The sequence below is a fragment of the Peromyscus californicus genome, unplaced genomic scaffold (assembly GCF_007827085.1).
Source record: "Peromyscus californicus insignis strain IS unplaced genomic scaffold, ASM782708v3 Scaffold_12__1_contigs__length_115047231, whole genome shotgun sequence".
Classification (NCBI taxonomy): Eukaryota; Metazoa; Chordata; class Mammalia; order Rodentia; family Cricetidae; genus Peromyscus; species Peromyscus californicus.
Genome location: NW_026294413.1, coordinates 95,131,406 through 95,157,314, shown reverse-complemented (window position 1 = coordinate 95,157,314; position 25,909 = coordinate 95,131,406). Strand labels below are relative to the sequence as shown.

Here is a 25,909-nt window from a genome sequence, read left to right as displayed (position 1 = left end):
ACATACCTACACATAATTAAAGTAAGTCTCATATATACATTTATATATATATATATATATATATATATATATATATATATATATATATATATATATATATATATATATATATATATATATATATATATATACACACACACACACATACACACATATATAAACTAAGTTCCAGGAGTCTAGCCTTTGATTAAAGCCTGAAAAACAAATCATATATTAAATACATATTATTATATATACATCTTACAATTCTTACCTGCACTATTAGTACTAGGCTGACTATCCTGGGAATTGTCATTGCTTTCAGGGGGAGGCTGCAGGGAAGGTGATGGAGCTGTTTTAGTTCTTTTTTTGTTTGTCTTTCTTTCCACTTGACAGTCATCATCATCATCATCTTCACTTTCACTGAGATCGTCAAAGCCAAAATATTTAATTTTGTAATTAGAACTTCCAGAACCCCCTTCATCACCTCCTGTCTCATCATGATCTTCAAAACCGAAAAATTCAAGTTTAACATCCTTTTTGGATTTAGTATTACTAGGTCGAAATCTAGTAGTGGTCTTGGAAGTTGCAATATCTGCCTTTTTCCTGAGCCGGCCAGCCTCTCCTAAATCTGCAGGAGTGGATGCCGTGAACTCATCCATACTCCGTTCCATTGTATCCTGGATGGTAACATTACAAACTGACAAGCAAGATGGATGTAAAACAGTGTAATCTCTAGTCCGTCCAACTGTTCCTCTAAAAGTGGTCCCACAACTTACACCACCTTTCTTTGCCTGATTCAGGCCATCTTTACTTGATTCACTGTTTGCTTTGGCTAAGGCCTGACTGGTGCCATCCATTAGCTTATCAAAATTTGATGCTCCCTGTGAGGATTTCGCTTTATTGGCCCTACAGTACGTCCTACAGTTGCTTGGCCTAAGAACACTTTGTATAATATCTTCTTCAATGGCTTCATTTAGATTTTCCAATCGGTTTTTTAAATCCTCATCCTTCATCTCCAAAAGAGAATCACTATTCAAATTCAGAATACAGTCTTCTGTTCTGATATCTTCAAAATCATTATCCCACTCATATAAACCAGTTCTTACAGGTCCTTTGCTTGGACAACTTTCAGACGGAGACTCTGATCTTTTCCCAGACTGGGCATTCCAAGTATCATTTGTTTCCTTAATTTCGTCAGCTTTATATTCAGAAGCCACTGTGGTTTCTATATTGGGTTTCTTAGTACTATCTTCAGCATTTTTATGGAAATGGTGACTATTTTTTTCATGTTCTTCACTAAAATTCTCCACTTTATCTATAAAAATGAAAAATATGACAGGTTAAAAACATTAATGTCATTAGTATGCAAATTAACAAACAGCAGGGCTCTCAGAACAGTAGTGCAGAACAATCTTGAAATAGCTGCAGTAACTTCAAATTGTAAAAAAAAAATGTTTACACATTTGACATTTGCTCTCCTACTCTGCATGTATAGCTGCATAACCTGTAACTTGTCCATGAACACCCAAGCCTCTTAAAACTGTCATGCTGAACTCAGAAGAAATTCTAGCATTATAAGAAACTGAATCAAGTGAAGATGACATCAGATGCCATTTAAGCTTTCAAGTAACTATGCTTAAATTAGAAGGTATTTAGTAGAACCTAAACTCATGTAACAACGAATGAAGGCCTTTCAGGGGCATTTGTACTTAGCTGCAATAGGGCTGTATACACAGTATATTAGTTTTGTATAGAAACCTGCTTGCAGGAAGCTTCTCTAGTTCTTTCTCTATTTCTTCTAATACTAAAAGCCACATAACATCATGTAATTTTTAACATGGTTCTGTATCTATGTGGCTATAGTGCCTATTTATAGTATCTTTCTTTTTTTTAATTTATTTATTTTATATATGAGTGCTCTATGTGCATATATGACTTTATGCCAGAAGAGGGCATCAGATCCCACTATAGATGTTCGTGAGCCACCATGTGGTTACTGGGAATTGAACTCAGAACCTCTGGGAGAGCATCCAGTGCTCTTAACCGATGAGCCATCTCTCCAGCCCTTAACATGACTATTTTATATGTAGGGAATTAATTTTTGTTGCCTTAAATTTTTATCATCAGAAAAATTTTTTTTACTTTTCAAGTAAAAGATGGCAATATGATTCAAACTTGATTTGATATGATATGATTCATCATTCCCTGAGCATTTATTAATGGGTAAACACTGGTGAATATTTAACTCTATGCCAAACAATAAAACTGCCTCAAGAAAAATCATCTACATTTAAGAAAAACTATTTACAGATCGTTTGTTTTGTTTCAACAGGGTCTCACTATGCAGCTCTGGCTGTCCTGGAACTCATAATGTAGACCAGGCTGGCCTCAAACTCAGAGATCCACCTGCCTCTGCCTCCCAAGTGCTGGGATTAAAGGCATGCACCAGGACACTCAGCTTATTTACAAATCTTAATAAACACACTTTCAAAAACAGTCAAAAGGAATGCTTTACATGGATGAATTCACTATATAATTTTGATACTACTTAATGAGTTTAAATATAATTTAACTATCACAGGCCTGTAATCTCAGCAGAGTATGCCAAGCCTGGTAAATTTAAGACACTAGTTCAAAAATAAAAAGTAAAATGATGAAGTGTACTGATTTAACTCAGTGATAGAGTACCTGCCTAACATGCATGAGGCCCTAAGTTCAATTGCCAACAAGATTTGTATTTGTTTACCTTTAGGAGACATCTAATAAAGAAACAAGGTACTTGTTTTATTTTTTACATACTTTTCTCACTAGAGGTAATGAACTATAGTTTTCTTAAGTGTCAGATATACCAATCAGTAATCCTTAAAAAAAAAAAAAGCTAAAAAAACGAAAAGCTGATATGTAGCACTTTGGAAGGGTCGTTATAAGCAAAGTCAAGTCTAAAAGTAAAGCTACTGTTTCTATAATGAAAAGAGCACTGGTAACTGAGTCTAGGAATATGACACCAAGGTGAAGCTGGTTCTATAGCTCTCCTGCAAGAGTCCTATCTTCTAGAACTTTCCTGAGAGCTCCAATTTCCTCCTGTGTTCAACAGGGAACCACGTGGCTTATCTACTTCAGAGTACCTAAATGAATTACTAGAAATGCTTCTGTTTAGTAAATCTCTAATATGCTCAAACTACATAAATGTCTCTAAGATATAACTAAGTTAAACTACCTCATTTTTACTGATTTGTGTATGTGTGGGTACACGTGTGCCATGATGCAGAGAGCCATCTCTCCAGCCCTCATCATCTCATTTTTATAATTGTAGAGTACTCTACTATGGAGACTTTGTGGAGGTGGTTAATGGGTTGCATTATGTTTTGGTTTTGAGACAGGCTCTCACTATGTAGCACTGGCTGGCTGGCTGGCTGGCCTAGAACTTTCTATGTAGATCAGATCAGGTTGGCCTCAAAATCATAGAGATCCACCTGCCTCTGCTGAGATTAAGGACATGCACTATCACACTCAGCTTGTTTTTGTTTTTTGAGAAAGGGTCTCCTCCTTTGGAGCCCAAAATGGCCTCAAACTAGTGATCTTTCCTGATTCATGTGCACAATACCTAGCTTCTACTATCTTATCTCAAAAATTAAGACTTTCTGTTTTAGGTGTAAACATCCTTTGACTTAAAGACAGATATGAAAATAAGCTTTTATTAGTTTTTAAAACATTACTAATTTAAGTTTATCATTTCTCCTATACTCCAGTGTATGAGCTGTGCTTATGCATTTCAGAAGTTGCCTTTTATTTGACTGTATTACTGCTAGCCTATCCTTGTAAACTTGTTAGAAGGAAGAGTGCTAAGGAATTCTGTAAGGAAAGTTTTCAGTATTCAGGAAGGAAACAGTATTTAAGTATCAGTCAGTAGTAAACAATCCACACACTACAGCAAAAGCAACAATTAATTATTACTAGTCTAGTACATGATTTTTAAAAATTTTCTAAAACATTATATAGTAGGCAAAAGCTAATTTAAGAGAGTTCTACAAAGGAAAACTGCCCCAAGTTCTCCACAGCAGTATTTTAGCATATAAAATGTGTTCTATCATTTAACTTCCCAACAATAACAAAATCTTAACTTGCTTTTGAAAGGTTATCACCATCTTATCCAAAACTGCAGACTGCAACTACTTTTAACTGGCCTCCCACATCAAAACGAGCTTCCTAACAGATAAACCCATTTGTAAGGAATATCCATGTACCAAGAGTATGTGTGTGTGTGGGGGGGGAGGGGGGGGACGACAGAACGATGGCTAGTTGCTTTCTGTTTTGTTTTGTTTTTTAATTCTTCTCTCATATAATACATCCTGACAGCAGTTATCCGTCCATTCCTCCCAGTCCTCCTCCCACCTCCCTGTCCCCTAGAAAAGAGAGGGCCTCCCAAGAACATCAACTGAACATGGCACAACAAGATACAGTAAGACCAGGCACAAACCCTCACATCAAGACTAGGTGAGGCAACTCAGTAGGAGGAAAAGGGTCCCAAAAGCAGGCAAGAGAGTCAGAGACACCCCAATCCCACTGTCAGGATTGCCCCCAAAACACCAAGCCAACAGCCGTAATATATATGCAGAGAACATAGCACTGACACATGCAGGCTCTGCAATTGCTGCTCAAGTCTCTGTGAGCCCCCAGGAGCCCTGCTTAGTTCATTCCGTGGGCTGTGCTCTCCCAGTGTCCTCGACCCATCTGGCTCCCCAAATTCCTCCTCCACCCTCTTCCATGGGTTCCCTGAGCTTCAAGGGACCTGATAGAGACCTCCAACTTGGGTTCTCTGTCTGGAAAACTAACTAGTTTTGTATGTTGACTTGATACAAGCTGAAGTCATCTGAAAGGAAGAAACCTCAATTGAGAAAATACTTCCCTAAGATTGGGCTGTAAGCAAGCCTATAGAACACTTTTTAATTAGTGACTGATATGGGAGGGCCCACCCCTTTTTGAGTGGGGACACCCCAGGGCTGGTGATCCTGGGTTCTATGAGAAAGCAGGCTGAGCAAGCCAGTAAGAAGCATCCCTCCATGGCCTCTCCTCCAGGTTCCTGCCCTGACTTCCTGAGAGACTAAGATGTGAAAGTGTAATCGAAGTAAATCCTTTCCTTCCCAAGTTGTTTATGGTCATAGTGTTTCAACATAGCAATGAAAACCCTAACTAAAACAAGCAAGATCTGCCCACTTGTAAAGTCAGCACTCTAGAGACTGAAGCTGGAAGATCAAAAGTTGTATTTTTGGGGGGGGGGGGGCTGGAGATCGAACCCAGGACCTTGCGCTTGCTAGACAAGCGCTCTACCACTGAGTTAAATAAATCCCCAACCCGGGAGATCAAAAGTTTGAGGCCAGTCTGAACTACAAAGTCAGACCCTCTCTCTGCCAAAGGAGACAAAAGGAGGCAGGGGAAGACACAGAGGAAGATAGGGAGAACAAAATAAAAGATGAATTTTCACAGAAAGGCGAGGTATTACTGTTTTATAAACTGTTCATTTAAATAAAAATTATCTCTAACAAAGACAACAGGTTAGGGACTCGAGTTCCAGCTCTGTTACTTATTGGATAGATGCCTTTAAGCAAGTCACCTTAAGGATAGTTTCTCCTAAAAAAATGGACTAATAAAATCTGCTTCAAAATCAGGATAAATGTGTAACAGATTACATGAATATATATATATTAATATATATATTAATATATATATATATATATTCTTTTTTGGTTTTTGAAGAAGGGTCTCACTACGTAGCTATGGCTGTCCTGGAATTCACTATGTAGACCAGGCTGACCTCGAACTCAAAGATCTGCCAGCCTCTGACACCCAAGTGCTGGGGTTAAAGGTGTATACCACCACCACCCAGCAAGATTAATATTCTTTTTTTTTTTTTTTGCTTTTTGCTTTTTTTTCGAGACAGGGTTTCTCTGTGTAGCTTTGGAGCCTGTCCTGGAACTCACTCTGTAGACCAGGCTGGCCTTGAACTCACAGAGATCAGCCTGCCTCTGTCTCCCAAGTGCTGGGATTAAAGACACACACAACCACCGCCCGGCAAGACAATACTCTTAAGGATAGTTTACAGATCACAAATTACCATAGCTATTAAAAACTATGCCACAGTATAGGACTCTTCTGTAATTACCTTTCATATACAAGTATGCTCCCAGTGAGTGAACCTAGGGCCTTGTGGATACTCGGCAGATGGTCTATAAGTGAGTTGTATCCCTAGTCTTACTTTGTAATAAAATTCTTAGCAGAATCCTTTTTTTTTTTTTGGTTTTTTTTTGGTTTTTTGAGACAGGGTTTCTCTGTGTAGCTTTGCGCCTTTCCTGGATCTCACTCTGTAGACCAGGCTGGCCTCGAACTCACAGAGCTTCACCTGCCTCTGCCTCCCAGTGCTGGGATTAAAGGCGTGTGCCACCACCGCCCGGCTTTAGCAGAATCTTAACCTGAAAGTTCATCAACATTCCCCCTCTATCCTATATCCCAGAGTTTCATGCAAGGAATCCAAAACCACAATCTAGGGTCTGCTTTTCTTATACAGGTTGAAGCAATAAGACTATGTGTAGAATTCTCTCAGTATATGGCAGCTCTCGAGCAATGGAATATTCAGTGACTGGATTCATTTTCCCATCACTGTTTGCTCTGAGCATTCTTTGTACCCCTTAAGACATCCTTATTTTATATTCTGAGACAAGGTTCCGTGCAGCTCAGACTGGCCTTTAGCTCCTGACCCTCTTGCCTCCACCACTCAAGTGAGAGAATCACAGGTGCTCCCCCCAATGCCCAGATCATCTTTCACTGTTTTCTTTTCAACTCCAGGCCTTGCTTTTAACCAATCATAATACATAATAAGTTCTACAGGCCAGTAAGTTTAGAGGAAAATTATTATTTAGTAAAAATATAAACTGCCGGGCGGTGGTGGCGCACGCCTTTAATCCCAGCACTCGGGAGGCAGAGCCAGGCGGATCTCTGTGAGTTCGAGGCCAGCCTGGGCTACCAAGTGAGTCCCAGGAAAGGCGCAAAGCTACACAGAGAAACCCTGTCTCGAAAAACCAAAAAAAAAAAAAAAAAAAAAAAAAAAAAAAAAAAAAAAATTATATATATATATATATAAACTAAATAATCAACGTTTTAGGGCTTTTTTTCCCCTTTTGCAATTATGTAAAACATAGAAAAATCTATAAGAAGCAGAATTTTTAGCAGAGATAATTCTTGTTAAAATCATTAGTTTTAGAGGCAGTTAATTTAGTGTAGAAAGTCCATTTCTGACATCTTTTTTCTAATTAATGTATTTATCATAAACGCCTCTTTAATCTACAGTAAATTATTTAAAATAAATTCCCAAAACCTAACATAATAAAATCAGCCACAACAAAATTCAAGGAAACATACAAAAAGTGCACACAGGCCCCTACCATCTACATCAGATACTTAATATCTTTTAATTTTAGTTTTTCAGTATCTCTGGACTGCCTCTACAATGGTAAAATAATGCCTAGCATTCACAAGATCCTGGGTTCAATTCCCAGACCCCCAAATAAACCAGTAAGCAGCCTTAAATAAAAAACACAGGCCAGCAAGATAGCTCAGTAATTAAGAGCACTTGTTGCCGGGCGGTGGTGGCGCACGCCTTTAATCCCAGCACTCGGGAGGCAGAGCCAGGCGGATCTCTGTGAGTTCGAGGCCAGCCTGGACTACCAAGTGAGTTCCAGGAAAGGCGCAAAGCTACACAGAGAAACCCTGTCTCGAAAAACCAAAAAAAAAAAAAAAGAGCACTTGTTGCCAAGCTTGAAGACTTCCCTGTGACCTATGTGATAGCATGGGAACTCCTACAAGTTAACCTTTGACCTCCAGGTATGAACAAGTGTGCACACACACAATTTTTAAATCCCTCTGCTTTTTCAAAAAGTCAGTTAAATGATGACATTAAGTGTGAGGGCACAAGCCTATTAATCCAGGATTATAAATTCAAAGCCAGTACGTTACATAATGACTGTCTCAACTTATATCCTCTAAGAAAGATTAAATGGCCATTTTTTCTTGAAGGATTCTTAATTTTATGTGTGTGTGGGGGGGTGAGTCTCTTAAAAAATGATAGATAGAAAGATAGATAGACAGACAGATAGATGGATGTAAAAACAAGAGTATCAGTATTCGTTAACCTGTAGATCTATGAAAGAACAGATTGTAAGCTTAAGTGACAATGTTTGAGTAAAGTGAAATTCCTCAATAAAATTTAAAAATTAGTGGAGTTTCATGGTTCTGTAAATCTTATAAAATTGTAATTTAAAACATGTGTATATACATGGGGAAGAAGGTATGTGATTTTAGGAAGTTGCCAAACACTTTAAAAAAACCAAAAAAACAAAAACAAAAAAATAGGCGGTAATGGTGCATGCCTTTGATCCCAGCACTCTGGAGGCAGACACAGGAGGAGCTCTTGAGTTCAAGGCCAGCCTGATGGTCTAGAGAGAGTTCCAGGACAGCCAGAGATACACAAAGAAACTTTGGGGGGTGGGGGGTGGGGATGAAAAAAGACAGGGGAAGAAATGAACTACACACACAAAAATCAATGTATATAGACTGTGGGATTTCAAATTTTTTCAGGTTTTTAAATTTAATTTATTCCAATAATGAGTGCTAAAACATGAGGAAAAAAGAAAATATACTCTTTACATGGGGCCTGCAAGATGACCTAGCAGGTAATGTCACTTGTTGCTAACTAAGCCTGACAACCTGAATTTGGTCCCCAGAAACTATGTGGCAGCAGAAGAAAATCAACTCCCACCAAGCTGTCCTGACTTTATACACACCTGCTATGGCACATGTCTACACACATGTACACACATAATAAATAAGTTGGTCTTTTTTTAAGACCTAAACATGGAAAACAAAAGAGATACATAAAATAAAATAAAGCAAAATTTTAAAAAACATTTTACTCCAGAATGGACAAGCCTTTTCTCAGATTTAAAATTCACAATCCAGTCATCTATATAAAATACAAAATTTAAGTATGACAAAATGTTATTATATAAAGTGGAAAGAATTAATAAAAGATGAAAAGTCTCTTCAAGGGAGAAAAGAAGGCCAATTTCCTTAATTTGAAGAGCTTGTGTAGGGTATGGTGGGGCATGCCCAGCTCTCTAAAGACTGAGGAAAATTGGTATTCTGAGGCCAGCTGGGCAACAGAATCAGACCTATCTCACAAAATAAAACCAAAAACAGGCAAGCAAAAAAGAACATTCAAAAAGGAGATGAAGATGAAAATTGTACAACTTTTAAAATGTACAATCTAGCCGGGTGGTGGTGGCACACCTTTAATCCCAGCATTCCACAGGCAGAGCCAGCCAGATCTCTGTGAATATGAGGCCAGCCTGGTCTACAGAGCGAGATCCAGGACAGGCACCAAAACTACACAGAGAAACTGTCTCACCGAAGGGGAGGGGGTGGGCAGTCTATACGCCTCAGACAGAGAAGAATTTCATTTTGGTTAGTTTTTTGTAGTTGCTGTTGTTGAGATCTTGCTTACACAACCACATCTGGCCTAGAGCTCAGAACAGACTCCAGGATGCCTCAAACTCTGCTCTTTTTACCTCAGCTTCCCGGGCACTGGGACTACAGGCACATACCACTATACCCACCTGAGAGGGATTTCTTAAACATAAAAAGCATTGCCCATAAGGAAAACAAACAAATTTAAATTTGTCAAGACTTTATCTGGGCTGGGGACACAGCTCAACAACAGAGCTTTGCCCATTATGCACAAAACCCTTTGTTCAAACTCCAGCACCTCCAAATACCAAAGAAAAAAGGCTTGGCAAGGAAGGGACCCATCTGTATGTAATCCCAGCACCTGAAAGGTGGAGGCAGATTTCGTTAGCTACACAGAATTTAAGGTTAGCTTGGGCTACAGGAGACCCTGTCTCTAAACAAATCATCCATCAGGAGAAGAAAATAGTTGCTGGGCATGGTGGCACCCAAACAATTGAAAGGTAAAGGCAGGAAGATTCAGAGTTCATGGTTATCCTTGTCTACATATCGAATTCCAGAGCATTCTTGGCCTACGTAAGACCCTGTCTCCTAAACCATAAAAAGTTAAATAAACAAATAAAGAGAACCACATAGAAAGGTGAACAAACAAGGAATGGGGGAAGGGTACAGCATCCTCCAGGAAGCCTCAGGATCAGGTATCTGCAAGTTCTCCAAAACCTGTCCTTTAGGATTTTCATGATGGCTCTTTTGCTACAAGTCATCAACCTAACCTTTGGCCTCTCTCCCCTTCCTTAAGAGGTACCTCCTGAAGTCTCAACCCTCTAATCCTGATTTCATCTACCTAGTGAACAAACACTATTCACCCTAAAGCTCCCTAAAAACTGTCAGCCATGAGTTCATTATAAGATGACACCACTTAAAAACATATTTCAGAATGTAAGTGCACAGTATAACCCAAAAAACTACAATTAACAATATACTGCCATCCTAGGGAGAGTGTGGTAGCTGGCTGAGTAAAGGATTAAGTAGGAAAATTCTACCAATACCATTATAAACAAAGTACAAGTAAAAATGTGTAAAAGATATTATAGACTCTAAAGTGAAAACAAGCCCAACATAAAAAATAAGCAGCTATTTTTCTACCTTTCACATAGGTAAAGTTTGACAGCAGGAGGATAACACTAACTTTGGGAAAGGAGAGTGCATACTATTAGCAGGGAATCTGGCATTGTCAATTTAAATTTAGTATGTATATACCCAGGGCTCGAGAAATGGCCCAGTGTAAGAGCACTCGGGTGGCTCACAAGCATCTGTAACTTCAGCTCTAAGGGATCAATGCCTTTGGCCTACTCAGCACCTGCACTCATGTGCATATACCCAAATGCAGGCACATAAACCTACACATAATTTAAAACAGTAAAAAATAAATCTTTAAAATGTGCCCTTTCAAAACCACTTTTAGAAATAACTCCCACCATTATATTAACACAGGTAACATGGTGCTCAAAATCTTTTTTTTTTTTTTTTTTTGGAGACGGTTTCTCTGTGTAGCTTTTGGAATCTATTCTGGAACTCACTCTGTAGATCAGGCTGGCCTCGAACTTAACATTTACTTGCAACAAAGATCAAAAACTTAGAAAAGGCAGCTTAAGTACACATACACAATGGGAAAGTGTGAGGCTACTAAAAAAACAAGGAGTATCTACAAATACTGATTGACATACATCTTAAAAGTTACCCCTTAAACGGACTAAAGGTAGAATATACCATACATACACATATACCCCAATATTTTATATCTCACATTGTTATGTATGTGCTGCTTTGAAACAAGACCTCACTGTGTGTAATCAAGGCTGGCCTGGAACTATGTTACCTGGGCTACTTTCAAATTAGAGATTACCCTGCCCTGCTGTCCTAAATACTGGGATTATAATTATGTTACTACACTCTGCCAAGTGTGCTTGGGTTTTTAGGGTCACATACAGTATACAAACTGGTTAGGGGAAATTCAAGTTGGGGTTATAGCTCAATGATAGAATGCATGATCACATACTCAAAGTCTTATGTTCTAGCACCCAAAAAAGAAATAGAAAGTATTCAGTGAAGGAAAGCAACTTTTCACTGTCAAGAGAACAAGTAGATATTAATCACTGGCACCTAAAAAAACCACAGAATGAACCATTAATGAACCAGGAGCTGTGGATAAAGCTTGGTTGACAGACCTATTGCCTAGCATGTACTAGACCCTGCCCTGGGTTCAATTTCAAGCACTGAATAAAGCCAGGCAGAATGGTGCATGAGTGTAACGCTAGCACTCGGGAGGAGGAGAAAGAAGGATTAGAAATTCAAGGTCATTTTCTGTTGCAGAAAGAATTTGAGGCCAGCTTAGCTTAGAGACTGTCTCAAACAAATAAAAAAAAAAGGGGGTTGGAGAGATGGCTCAGTAGTTAAGAGCACTGGCTACTCTTCCAGAGGTCCCGAGTTCAATTCCCAGCAACCACACAGTGGCTCACAGCCATCTATAGTGGGATTTGACGGCCTCTTCTAGAATAAAGGCATACATGCAGACAGAGCACTCACACACATAATTTTTTTAAATTCAATTAAAAATAAATTTTAAAAAAGGGAAAAGCTCCCAATTTCCTCAGTGAATCGACTTTACATTAGCATTTGAAAGGTAAAATAATAAAACACAAGATTACGTCATTCTAAAGATAATATAGTAAATAAATGAGGGTTGGGGGATGTAGTTCAATGTACAGTGCTTATCTACAGTCTCTAGGGTCAATACTTAGCACCAAAAGAAAAAAATATGTAACAACAAAACAGTAAATTAAAAACCACTTCAAAAATACTACTCAAAAACTGGGCATAGTGTGGCATACCTATAATCCCAGCACCTGGAAGCCCAAGGTGATCTTGTATAACAATGAGAAGCAAAGAAACAGCAGCACCAGCACCAGCACTAGTACTTAGCAGGCCCACTACACAAAACAGCCAAAATTAAATCAACTCCCTACCATTCCCATCAGTGAAACAGCCCTTATCCTTAGGCTTCTACCCTTATCCACAGAACTACCCATAAGGAGCTGCTGCCCCCAAGACAACAGAATTAGGTTAAAGCTGAACTTCTTCATGTGTCCATGCCCTCAACAGGATACTGCTCCTCTTAAAATAGACCTCTTCTATGCAGCTCAGGTATCTCCTAATCCATCTGGGTCAGGGTGATAACAGCTTCACTGTAAAGAACCAAGGCTGGGGCCCTACCCCCTGTGATTTTCCTACATCCCTCCTACAATTGTTTCCAGCCGTCCTAGTTCTCATTAAAACATCTATGAATTTTCTCAATCCTTAGCCCACTACAATCACTCTGTGAAATCCTCATTTAGTAAACTTTCATATCAGCAATCCAACTCCATTCAGTTGAGCCTTTCAGGAAACCTGCAGCATATTACCTGCTACATTTCCTTCAGTAGCTCTGGCTGTTTCATATTAGCTTTCTTTCTTTTTCAGTTTCTTCTTTTTCTCTCCACCCTTTTAACTATAGGAATTTCTTCACAGCTCAATTCAAATACTTAATGTAATTGTGCATTTTCAAATATTTATATACTTAATTTCACATTTATTATCTCTAATCAAGGTTACTTATTTAAGCGCAATCCTAGATCTCCCTTCCAAAACCCAATATAACCAGGTATGACGATTCACGCCTTTAAACTGACTCTTAAGTTCTAAGAGTAGACAATATATGTGGGGGAAAATGTTCTATGAAGTACTATAAAAATATATCTTGGAGATGGAGAGATGGCTTAGAAGTTAAGAACACTGGCTGCTCTTCCAGAGGACCCAAGTTCAATTGCCAGCACCCACATGGCAGCTCACAACTGTCTATAACTCCATTCATTATACAGGACAGTATGTTTACAGTTTTCATTTATTACCAGAGTTGATATGCTCCCAGATCTGAGGGGAAACTTGTTACTGGCCTACTGCACTCTTATTAACTCTTAACTCAAGAGGAAAAAAGAAAAGTGTAATGGCATATGCTGAAACTCTTGCACTTGGGAGGTGGAGGCAGGATCATTTTCAACTATATCTTGAATGGGAGGACAACCTGTGCTATAGTCTCCAGACAGAAACAGATCAAAATCTACTTAATAAATGAAGGCTGGGGATGTGATAAGATGTAGAAGGCCCTGCATTCAATCCCCAGCAACTGCAAAAACTAACAACAACAACAAAAAGCACTTAAAAATCTGTCTCAAGCCAGGTGATGGTGGCACATACCTTTAATACCAGCACTCAGGAGGCAGAATCACTGTGAGTTCGAAGCCAGCCTGGTCTACAGAGTGAGTTCCAGGAAAGGCGCCAAAACTACACAGAGAAACCCTGTCTCCAAAAAAAAGAAAAGAAAAATCTGTCTCAAAATTTACATATTGTTGAGCTTTTGTTTGTATACAACCCACAAAAAATACAAAGATATTTATTACATACAAATATAAGGTCTACTTTTGCCAAAAAGGAAATTATTTAAAAAGAAACAAAGGGGAATTTGTAATTTGCTTCAACATCAAGATAAAACTGATCTCAGAGGCCAGAGTTGTTGGACCTCCTGGAATTGTAGTTACTGGTGGGTGCTGGGAACCACTCAGGTCTTCTCCAAGAGTCATATGAATTCTTAACCACTGAGCAATCTCTCCAGCCCCTGTTTGTAGCCCACTTTAAACTGTCAAGAGTAGAACTATGCATTTCCCTTTCTGAAAAATCACCTCTGGTGCTAAAATCAAACCTCATAATGTCCTGATAATACCCCTCAACAAGCTCACACAGTCAATACAGCTTTAAGCAAATGGAAAAAATGTATTGGCTATGAAACCCGTCATGCAAATTAAGAGCCTATGCTATAGTTATCTCAATATTTGGCAGAATATGTAGACTGAATCCCAGCTGGCTGGCATGGAAAGTGTGCCAAACAGAAATTAAGTCTCTACATATTTTTTTTCAAGAGTCCAGACTAACAAAGAGAAAAAATGGAAGAAACCCCACATAAAAAGCATAAGCAACCTTTTTAAAAAGTCTTGTGGGGGCGCAGGGGAGGGTTGAAGAGATGGCTCAGTGGTTAAGAGCACTAGCTGCTCTTCCAATTCCCAGGACCCACATGGCAGTTCACAGCTGTCTAATTCCAGTTCCAGGGGATCCAACACCCTCACACAGACATACAACATGCAGGTAAAACACCAATGCATATTTTTTAAAAAAAAAAGAGAGAGCCGGGCAGTGGTGGCGCACGCCTTTAATCCCAGCACTCGGGAGGCAGAGCCAGGCGGATCTCTGTGAGTTCGAGGCCAGCCTGGGCTACCAAGTGAGTTCCAGGAAAGGCGCAAAGCTACACAGAGAAACCCTGTCTCGAAAAACCAAAAAAAAAAAAAAATTAAAAAAAAAAAAAAGAGAGAGAACCCACTCCACAAAGTTGCCTAGCCTAGGATACACAAGATGATGTTCCCACAAAACAAAAGCCCCACAGAGTGGGTGAGATGGGTTAGCTGGTAAAAGTGCTTGTCATACAAGCCTGACAGTGAGCTCATTTGCTGGAACCCATGGTAAGAAGACAGAACTGACTCCAAAATATTGTTCAATGACCTCCACATTCCAACCATGCTCATGCACACACATACACACAATAAGGTTCTTTAATTAAAAAAAAAAAAAAAGAGTCTGGAGATGTGGCCCTTTGGTTAAGAGTAAATAAATACTACTCCCCCAGAGAACCTGAGTTCAGTTAGCTCACACGTCAGATAGCTCACAACTGACTGTAACTCAAGCTCCAATAGATTCAATGCCTCTGGCATCTCCATCCATGTGCACATAACGCACATATAAACACATACTGAAGATAAATTTTTCTTTTGTTTGTTTGTTTTTTGAGACAAGATTTCTCTGTGTAGCCCTGGCTGTCTTGGAACTCACTCTGTAGATAGACCAGGCTGGCCTCGAACTTGGAGATCCGTCTGCTTCAGTCTCCTGAGTGCTGGGATTAAAAGCAAGTGCCACAACTGCCCAGTTTAAAGATAAATCTTAAACTTAAAATGGAGGTGCATGCCTTTAACTCCAGCACTCAGAAGGCAGGGGCCATCCTTGATCTACACAGTGAGTTCTAGGACAGCCAAGGTACAGAGTGAGACAAAGGTCAAGTAAAATGATTTTTTTTTCCTTTTTTTTTTTCCAAAGAGAAAATGATTCTTTTTTTTTTTTTTTAAAGATTTATTTATTTATTATGTATACAGTGTTCTGTCTGCATGCATCCCTGCAGGCCAGAAGAGGGAGCCAGATCTCATTACAGATGGTTGTGAGCCACCATGTGGTTGCTGGGAATTGAACTCAGGACCTCTGGAAGAACAGCCGGTGTTCTTAACCTCTGAGCCATCCCTCCAGCCCCCGAAAATGATTCTTAATAGACTACTACAGATGTCTTAGAAAGATGAACCCTGGGGCTAGAGAGATGGCTCAGCAGTTAAGAACACTGACTGTTCTTCCAGAGGACCTGGGTTCAATTCCCAGCACCCACATGGCAGTTACAACTGTCTGTAACTCTAAAATCTGATGCCCTCACACAGACATATATGCAAGCAAGACACCAATGCACATTAAATAAATAAAAAATTAAATTAAATTTAAAAAAAAAGGTAAATACACCACCATTGGCGGGAATTATTAAAAAAAAAAAGAAAGATGAACCCTATCTTCTGCTCAAAGTCATTTTAGTGCCACACCTGTCTAAGAATTGACTAGTTTTAAAAGCCAAATAAAATCAGAATGTTTTGTTTATAAAACTAAAGATAAAGAATTTGCAAATGAAAACAAAACTACTGAATTTATTTGAAAATAAATATACAATGGAAGGTAGGAATAGTAGTATGTAGGAAAAAATGACACACAATTTGCCATACATTGAGCTAAGGTGAATTCAGTGGCAGACAATTGCCTAGCATACATAAAGCCCTAGGTTCACAAGGGGAGAAAAGATGCCTTGCTATTTATCAACTATTGAGTACCCAAGTTCTTTCACTATTCTATTTTTGTGTAACTAGAAATCTTGTGATCTCGTTTTTGTTCTTTTCAATTAAAGGCTAGGGTATTTTATCAACTCAACCTTTCCCTAGAGTTCTTAGGCATAGTCTCTAATTCTTTCTGCTCTTTTCCGTATCTAGTAGGCATCTGTTTATAAAATTACTCACTTCTATTTATTTTTGTGTATGAGTATGTACCCATGTATGGGGGCACACAGCCATGGTGTGCCTGAGTGTACAGAGGCCAGAAGACAACTTGCAGGAATCAGCTCTCTCCTTCCACTATGTGGTTCCCAGAGATCAAACTCAGGTCTTTAGGCTTCACCCACTAGGCCATCTCACCAGCCCAACTATTCTGTTTTATCATGACTTAATCTTGAATTTCCTCTCCAAAGTAACCATAATTTTCAAAAGTACTACTCATTAAAAAGTATTTAAAACAAAGAATTATAATATCATCAAAAACTTAATCACATAGTTTTCTATAGACAAAAAGATGCACTTAACATGTACTATTAGAAAAAATAATAAAAGTCTGGCAGTGGTGGCGCATGCCTTTAATCCCAGCACTGGGGAGGCAGAGGCAGGAGGAACTCTGTGCGTTGGAAGCCAGCCTGGTCTACAGACCGAGATCCAGGACAGGCACCAAAACTACACAGAGAAACCCTGTCTCAAAAAAAAAAGGAAAAAAGAAAAAATAATAAAGCTCTAAGAATGGATAAGCTTTTCCCACTGGTATGAAATACTTCCACAGCAGAAACTGGTGTGACTGAACAGCTCTCACTGAAAGATACTATGGAACTTAAACCTTGGCACTTTGAACAAGTTGTTGATAAAAACGTTTAATAGTTTTCTGGGTGAAAGTAAAGGCACTGACAATATGACAAGCAGATGCAAAAAACAGGAAATTCCAAAAGTTTAGACAAAGGGGCAATGCAAAGAAAATCTATAAAGCTCAAAAGCATTCTCTACTACAGAAGCAATTCATAAATGCATGAACGTGGTTTATAAAAATAACTGATTTACACATGTAAGCTAGGTTAAGACTACTACAAAAATTAAAAATACTTCCTCAAAGTTTGCTCCTACCCTACAGGAGTTGCCAGAGTTTGCAGCTTCAGAAAGTTAATGAAAAAAAGAAAAACTCATACTGCTATATTATTCCCTTTCCACTAAATGTGCTTTTTGGTTTGCTTGTTTTTTGTTTTTGTGTTTGTTTTTCAAGACAAGGTTTCTCTGTTTAACAGTCCTGGCTGCCCTGGAACTCCTTTTGTAGACCAGGTTGGCCTTGAAGGCATGCGCCATACCACACTACCCAGCTAAGTATGCCTTTATAACAAAGGAAACAAAACAAGACATTTTCTCTTGAATACCTGTTTATCTTTATTTTAGGATATATTTTCTCCTCAAAATGCATTAGAATGGAGTGTGAATTCAGGGTCAATCCAAGTACTGGCATCAGAACTACAACTTAGCTACACTGGAGTGGGAAGCTATCTCAATCCACAGAAGACTGTACTTTCAGTTTCTAGCAACTTCCAACAGCAATTTAGACATATGTAAAGACACATCATCACCAAAGGGACATAAGCAATTAATTACCTCCTACAAATGCTCCTATACCCCTTATTAAACATTTATCTTTTTCTCAACTCTCTGCCTCCAAGGCCTCTTCCTACCAATGGTGCCCCACATTCTAAGACAGTAGTATCCTTGGTCCTCCATGACATCTTTAACAAGCTGCCACCTTCACTCTTCCTTCTCCATGCTACCTGCCTCATTTGTAAAACAACTATCAGAAATCCACAAGAAATGACAGAAAGAATACTACACAATTCAAAGTGAACAGTATGCTCAGAGCCCAGGTCAAAGCTGAACAAACAGTAGGTTCAACAACACCTGGACGATCAACAAATCTCGTTCAGCAGTTAAGAGCACTGGCTGCTCTTCAGGAGGACCTGGGTTCAATTCCCAGCACCCACATGGTGGCTCCCAACTGTTTGTAACTCCAGTCCTAGGGGATCAGATGCCCTCTTCTGGCCTTGGTGGGCATGCATGTGGTATGCATACATAAATACAGGCAAAACCATATAAAATAATAAATAGCAAATATTTTAAAAATCTCATTCCAATTTTGCCACTAGCTTATCTTAGAAAAATTTTAGAAGCGAACCTGGAAACAGTTTTAGCTGCTTTTGTCTTATTTTATTTTATTTTTTTTTTAATGAAAATCTAAGCTTAAAACTTAAGAACAATGCCGGGCGGTGGTGGCGCACGCCTTTAATCCCAGCACTCGGGAGGCAGAGCCAGGCGGATCTCTGTGAGTTCGAGGCCAGCCTGGTCTCCAAAGCGAGTTCCAGGAAAGGCGCAAAGCTACACCGAGAAACTCTGTCTCGAAAAACCAAAAAAAAAAAAAAAAAAAAGGAAAAAAAAACTTAAGAACAATGCTTCAGGAAAAATATGAACAAGCAACAACCAAATGAGTATCCCAAAGATCAGGGGAATGACAACAGCTGGTTCATCAAAGGTGAGAAAAAAGTGGGAAAATGCTAAGCATTTTTAGCATAACTATGCAAGCCACCCTCCATTAATGTGCCTTATATAAGTCTACAACAGACAAATTCCTTGTAGACCACAGTACTAACATTCTATTCATTTCCTTTCAAAATATTAGATCTATGGGGCCATCATTAAAATTTGTTGAAACAACAGACCTGACGACAATTTTTAACTGTAATAACCATCTATAACCTATTGTTGACAGGATGCCTGCACAATTCAAATCATATCCAAAATTTCTCCAAATCTTAAATATACATTCTTTTAGTCAACTCCATCTATATCATTGAGTCTCAAACATCTCACAGAAGACCTACGTAACACTGGCCCAAGTACCTTAAGCTAATCTCAGTTTATGCAACACTCCATGTCTCTACTCAGTATTTTCTGAACTACTTTTAGAGAAAAGGCTAATTAATCTTCAATGTAAATTACCATCTTGTCATTATCAGTAGCCAACTAATCTATAGTAATATAAAACACTATCCAACAAATACAAGGTAAGAAAAGCTGTTCCCAAAATAAACCAAGTAACAAGTCTCTAAGAAGTTATTTGAATTAAAAATTCAACCTGATTGAGTTCTTTAAAGTTTTAAAATCTTTATAAAGAGGCTGGCCAGAAGGTTCAGTAGTTAAGAGCACTGGCTGCTCTTCCAGAGGACCTGGGTTCAGTTCCCAGCACATACATGGTAGCTAACTCCAGGGGCTCCTCTTCTATCCTCTGAGGACACCAGGCATGCACAGTACAGACATATATGCAGGCAAAACATCCATACACATAAATTAAAAGAAAACTTATCAATAGCCCCTGTAATCCCTACTAATCATAAATGAAGGGGAGAAAAAACAAGTAACAAAATTTGAGTGTATACACACACACACACACACACACACACACCCCTTTTAAGGAGCCAGTGAAATGTCTCACAGGGGTGCTTACAATGCAAGCCTGGTAACCTGAGCTTGATCTCTGGAACCCATGGAAACATGGAAAGAAAAAAAACAACTATACAAAGTTGTCCTCTAATTCCCAAACACATAAATAATAAATTAAAATTTCGCATCACATAAATGGCTTACAAAAGCTCTCTTGGCTTATTGGAAAGAATGTCCAAACTTACCTGAAGTTATTAATTTAGCACAACTACTTTTGTTTGCACTGTCTTCCGAGACTCTATGTGTGCTCTTTTCTTTCCCAATCAAAGCATCCTCCGTAAGCAAGCATTTATCCGAGGCCAAACTGTCTTCACCCACCACATGACTAAATGTGCTATTAGCTTCAAGTACAGATGTGGCTTCTTCCGGCTGAGCAGCTTCACTAGATGAACCCTTACCCTGGGCTAAATTTTTTGAAGAAACAGGTAGAGACTCATCATCACTATCAAAACCAAAAGGATCTCCAGTATCTTCTTCTTCTACTTTAGGTTTCTTCGGAATTTCTTGGATATCTGGTTTGAAATTGGGCCTTTTTTGCCCTAATTTAGCCATAAACGTGGTCTCTCCCCATTTTGTACTAAGAGTAGTCCGTTTGTTGGAAAAAACTTCATCAAATTTTGAACTGCCATTTCCTCCTTTCCTACTGTAAGTTTTTCCAAATCTGGATGTCATTTTGACACCTGTTTCATATTCCCTGTGGAAAGAAATTTAAGAAAAATAAAATCACCAATCTTTTAACAAGTTTTAAGCATTCTATAAAAATAAGATCCTAGGACTTCTTATATAGTTTTCAACATTGAGCATACACACTTTTAAACTAGTTGAAATAAGTGAGTTGAAGAGGCTTGTTTTCCATCCAATACTTCCAACCATCAGGTTTGGTGGTGTTTTGGTTTGTTTTAGAGTAAGTATATACTCATATGGAACTTACAAAATAAAAAAAGCTTACTACTAACCAACTTGTAATGCAATACCTACAAATCTAACTTAAGACATTTCTCAAGTTCCAAATGAACTATTCTCATACACAATTTAACCAGAAAAAAATAATCTAAATAAACTAAAAATACCCAAATACAAATCTTTAACACACTATATTAAGTTTTCCAGGATCTAAACGATGTCAGTTGACTAGATTTAGTTCTTTGAAATTTTACTGCTCTTTATATAAAGGGTCAGAAAAACTGTTATTTTCTCATATACTACAACTGGTAGCTTCTACCTAACCTTAAAGATTCTTATTTTTGGACTAAAGTAATTTGAACTGACTTTAAAAAAAGTTCCTTGCTGGGCGACGGTGGCGCACACCTTTAATCCCAGCACTCGGGAGGCAGAGCCAGGCGGATCTCTGTGAGTTCGAGGCCAGCCTGGGCTACAGAGCGAGTTCCAGGAAAGGCTCAAAGCTACACAGAAAAACCCTGTCTCGAAAACAAAACAAAAAAAAAAAAAAAAACAAGTTCCTTCGGTAGTCATCTCCCCTAAATTCAAGAAATCATTCTTCTAATCTTCCTTATCTCTGTAGTGCTGTGTTCATTTGCTGAGTGACATTTTTCTGAAGTTGAAAAACTTCATTTTACCAAGGTACATGGTTTATTATTATAATAATAGAAATAAGCTAGGTGATGGTGGCACACCCCTTTAATCCCAGCACTTGGGAGGCAAGCGGATCTCTGAATTGAAGGCCAGCCTGGTCTACAAATGAATTCCAGGATATCCAGGGCTACACAGAGGGACCCTTGTCTCAAAAAACCAAAATAAATAAAATGAATAAAAATAAAAATAGAAATACATAGCATTTATTTTCTTCCTCAATTTACAAACAAATCAATCTACCTAATTTACCTAAAAATATACTGGAAAAAAATTTTCCAAGGGAAGTAGTCAAAGGTCAAACATTTAAAAGCTACAAGTTATAGTACTTTTACAGCACAATCAAATCTTATCCATTTCTTAACACTTCGACCTTCTGCAGTTTAAATGTCAATTTATCAATTTTGGGGGTGCGGGGGGATAAGCAATTGCTTAAGGGCTTGAAAAAATCTTCATTACTTTAAATCTTACAATGGGAATAATATTTAACTTATGCTTTCAAATGTTTTTGATCTACACTTTTAATAATTTTATTAAGTTCCTACAACTTAATAAATCACTATCCAATTTAGCTCAGCAAATATTCAGTAGAGGACTCATCCTCCCTCCTCTACTAATGTTTGAAAGGAAACCAATTCTGATTGGACAAAATAATAATTTAGTCATCATACATATTGTGCTAAGAGGAAATTTAGCTTTCCTCAGAGTTTCTGTTTTGTAGTTTTGAACACTAACAAGCTTTATTGTCTTTCTTGTTAAGTATAATAAGAAAACAAATACAAAACAAAGTATAATAATTGGGCAGCTACCAAAGACAAGAAAATAATTTCTTTAAGCTGTGATCTGCAGACCTACATTTATATATATTCCAACAAAGCTGGAATGTTTTGGACACGCATATATGGCAATCATCTACAAATGCTGACTAAAGGCCAAACCAAAAATCTAGACTTGATCTCCTTTATACCAACATCTGAAAAACTCTCCGTAAAAACAGTCAAAACCACAAAGCATTCAGTGTTGAAAGTTTAAGGTCTGCAAATGAATATTTGATACTGAGTTAAGTGATAAGATAATTTATTTTTTAAGAGATCGTTTCTCACAAATACACGCTGATGTATTAATAATATCATTAATACTGATGAAATAACATTAGTGACGTTTTTAATATTAAGCAATGGGGAACGTGCAGATGAGATAAGTACGGTTGAGTTATTATCTACTGACTCCAGTAGCTATGAATATGAGAGTTCACTGTATGATTGTTTTTATTGTTTTCCATAACGTCCATTTAAAAAAAAAGCAGACTACTGAGATGGCATTATCTAAGCAAAGCATACGTACAAATTCAAAAGTGAACATATATATCTGGCATGACATTTTACATACATTTCAGACACACTAACCTTGTTCAGGCTTCAAACTTCACCAACTGTCCTAACCAAAAAGGAAAGGAGGGTTCACGGCTAAGTGTTTTTCGATCTTTGGGCCTTTGCCTCAGTCTTTGCCTCAGCCCAAAGCCCAGCCGACTTTTGAGGGAAGTGCACAGGGATTTAATTTAGGGAAGGGGAAGGGGGAGTCCTCACCGCTTAAACTCCATAGAAACCTAGGCTCTCCCAAGCCCCCAAAGTGCATCAGGGGCTTCAATTAAGAGAGAGACGTGGAAGAGGCAAACAGAGGCAAGCAGATTCTCACCTGGGGCTGCGAGAGCGCCAGGAGGCTGGAGCAGAGACACCCCTCCGGCAGGACGCTCACTCAACTTTTCTCCTCCCAACCCCCACCGCCCAGCAAAGGGATGTCGCTTCGGACGCCCCGGAAGCTTCTGCCACTGAGTCCCTGAAGCAAGGCCTCGGTGACGGCTAGAGGCGGCGGAGGAAAACTACGGGGGAAAGAATTCAGGACTGAAATCAACCGGACCGGGTTTGGAAGAGAGAAGTCAATCAGCTAGCCGCCCCGAAAAGAACTCAAAAGGAAAATCAGAGGTGGGGAGGGAAAAGAGTTCTTCAGATCTTTCGGTGCCCAACTTCCTGAGAAGCCAGGTGAGCAACGAGACTCGCACCGCCCCTGCCTCCTCCACCCACCCCGGCTCACTCCGGGCCTAGGCAGCCGCCCGAGACCTCACTTACCCTCGGCGCCTGGCGGGTGCTTTGGCCTCGGGCCGCCTCCGCCTCTCCCGCTCCCAACGGCCCACGGGCGGGCGCGGGAGCCCCGCGCGGGAGAACAGTGCCGACCGGTGCGCCCAGAGAGGCGAGGGGCTCTGCTGCCGTCACAGCCCGCGGCTCCGCTTCGGTAAATAGGAAGCCCGGTCGAGCGGGGGGAGGAGCGGCGGCTCCGCAACTTCCCTCCCCACCTCAGGCGCGCCGGCCGGGCAGAGCCTAGGCCTCCCTGGCGGCCGCCGCCGGTGCCGAGCCTGCTACGTGCCCCCACTGGGCCGCCGCCGCCTTCTGCGCCGCCGCCTCCGCCGGTGAATGGTCAGCGCTGGAGTTTGAACAGGGCCCTGAACCATCTCAACGCCATTTGCGCTCCCGGCCCCCACCTCCTTCCTCCAACAGCCGCTCGCTCCGTCACTCCGCTTCCCACAGGCCCCGCGCGGCCGCCCGACCCCGCAGCCAATCGTACGGCCGCTTACTCAAACCGCCGCGCAGGCGCCGCGCCCCGCACGCGCCGGCTGCCACCATTGGTCGGGCCGCGACGCCCGACGGGAGTTGTAGTTCTCTTCCGCGAGGTCCTAGTGTCCAAAGCCGGGTTCCGGAACGCAGATGAACGGCCTGAGTTCTGGCTGCGGGCCTGCTGGACCTCCCCGGCTCGGGAGCCAGTCCCGAGTTCCTGGCCACGCGACGAGATGCAGGTGCACCGCGGGAAGGCACGGGGCACGGTGCAGGCAGCTGTGTCAATCGTTTCCCCTCCAGGGACCCTCCGGCGTCTGGGGACAGTGGCTTGTGCAGCTGCGCCGAGCCTGCTGGGCCACCGCCCGGACTTTGGAGGCGGGGAGCTTGGGGCCGCCCTTGACCCGCTCTGACGGTGTGAGCGGGCCAATGCAGGTAACGAGGACCAAAACCAGGAGTCGGGTTCGGGTCTTCTCAGGGCCGCGATCCGCTTCAGCCCGGCCCTTCATCACCTTCCCCACTACTCGTCAGTCCCCACTCCGGAGTTTTGTCTTCTGTCCCCCACCTGTTAGCAGTGACCCCCCCCGCCCCCCGCCCCCGGAGTATTGTATGTTACTAAGGAATTATCGTCGTCTTTATTGAATGTGCTTACGGTAATGTGGCTCTAATTAAAAAGGCATATTGAAGTGTTGACAGGTAACACGATCTGATGTGTTTATTTTGCCTGTTAAAACTGGAAAAGGGGAATAAATAAACTGAGGATGTTCTTCGTTGTTGGAGCTGCGGGATGTGTACACACAGATCCTAACAGTGTTTATATCTAAAATTGTTCATAATAAAGTTGTTCTTTTGTTTTTTGGTTGGGGGTGTTGTTTGTTGTTTTTAACTAACTAATCGGGGCAGGAAGTAGTATTTTAAATTTTCCTCTCTACAGAGACTTTTTTTTTTCCGTGTCAATGTATTACCTAATTGAGAAATCTTGAGAGGTTTTATTTTAAGCCTTCAATAGGAAAACAGCTTTCTAAAGACTAGCACAGTCAGTTTCCCCCTAGGAGAGCTGTGTGCGTGAGTCATCAGACTTGGTGTCTGGTAGGCAGTTAATGGAGACTCACCTGAAAAATTAGAAAGCTACGAAATGCTTTTGTGAGAAGACCACCTCTTCTACAGATTTAATTTTAAAGTACTCTCAAGTCTCAAGCCCCCTCCAATGTAATCAGGAAAGTCCTAAAGAAGAAAAATAAAAACTTCAGGTTGGGAGGATAAATAAGTAGTAGAGTGTTTCTCCAGCATATGGCCTTGGTTAGATCCCTGGCACTCCCGTCTGCCACCCTCTCAGGGGAAGGGGAAAAAAACAAAAACTGTGCCCCAGTAGGAATTTAAGGTGGATTTTAAACACACTTGAATTGTTTTCTTTTTGATGCGAAGTCTCATAATTGACATTCTTGAGTTTGCAGTTTCCCTGATACTGTGTATTTATATATTTATATTCTCATACTTGTTTCAAAGTAAGCCACCTGTTCCTTAACTTATGCTAAGGAACCTGTTAACAAGTCTTGCACTATGTATGGTATACATATATGACTTATTTGGGTCAATTTTCTCTCTCTCTTTTTTTTTTTAATCAGCAGCTTGGGATCTTGTTTTATCGTT

The 25,909-nt window shown here is 40.0% G+C and overlaps 1 protein-coding gene across 1 annotated transcript in view; it reads right to left on the bottom strand.

The window, feature by feature from the left end:
- The window catches only part of Wapl (WAPL cohesin release factor), a 70,361-nt gene extending 46,182 nt beyond the window's left edge, over positions 1–24,179 (bottom strand). Inside the window, exons 1-3 of the mRNA XM_052733983.1 lie at positions 23,780–24,179; positions 20,249–20,757; positions 254–1,297 (exon numbers count right to left, since the gene is read on the bottom strand). Of these exons, the coding sequence (XP_052589943.1) occupies positions 254–1,297; positions 20,249–20,735 (1,531 nt within the window). The 5' untranslated portion in view covers positions 20,736–20,757; positions 23,780–24,179. The remainder of the gene's footprint in view (positions 1–253; positions 1,298–20,248; positions 20,758–23,779) is intronic.
- Positions 24,180–25,909: the final 1,730 nt, after the last annotated feature.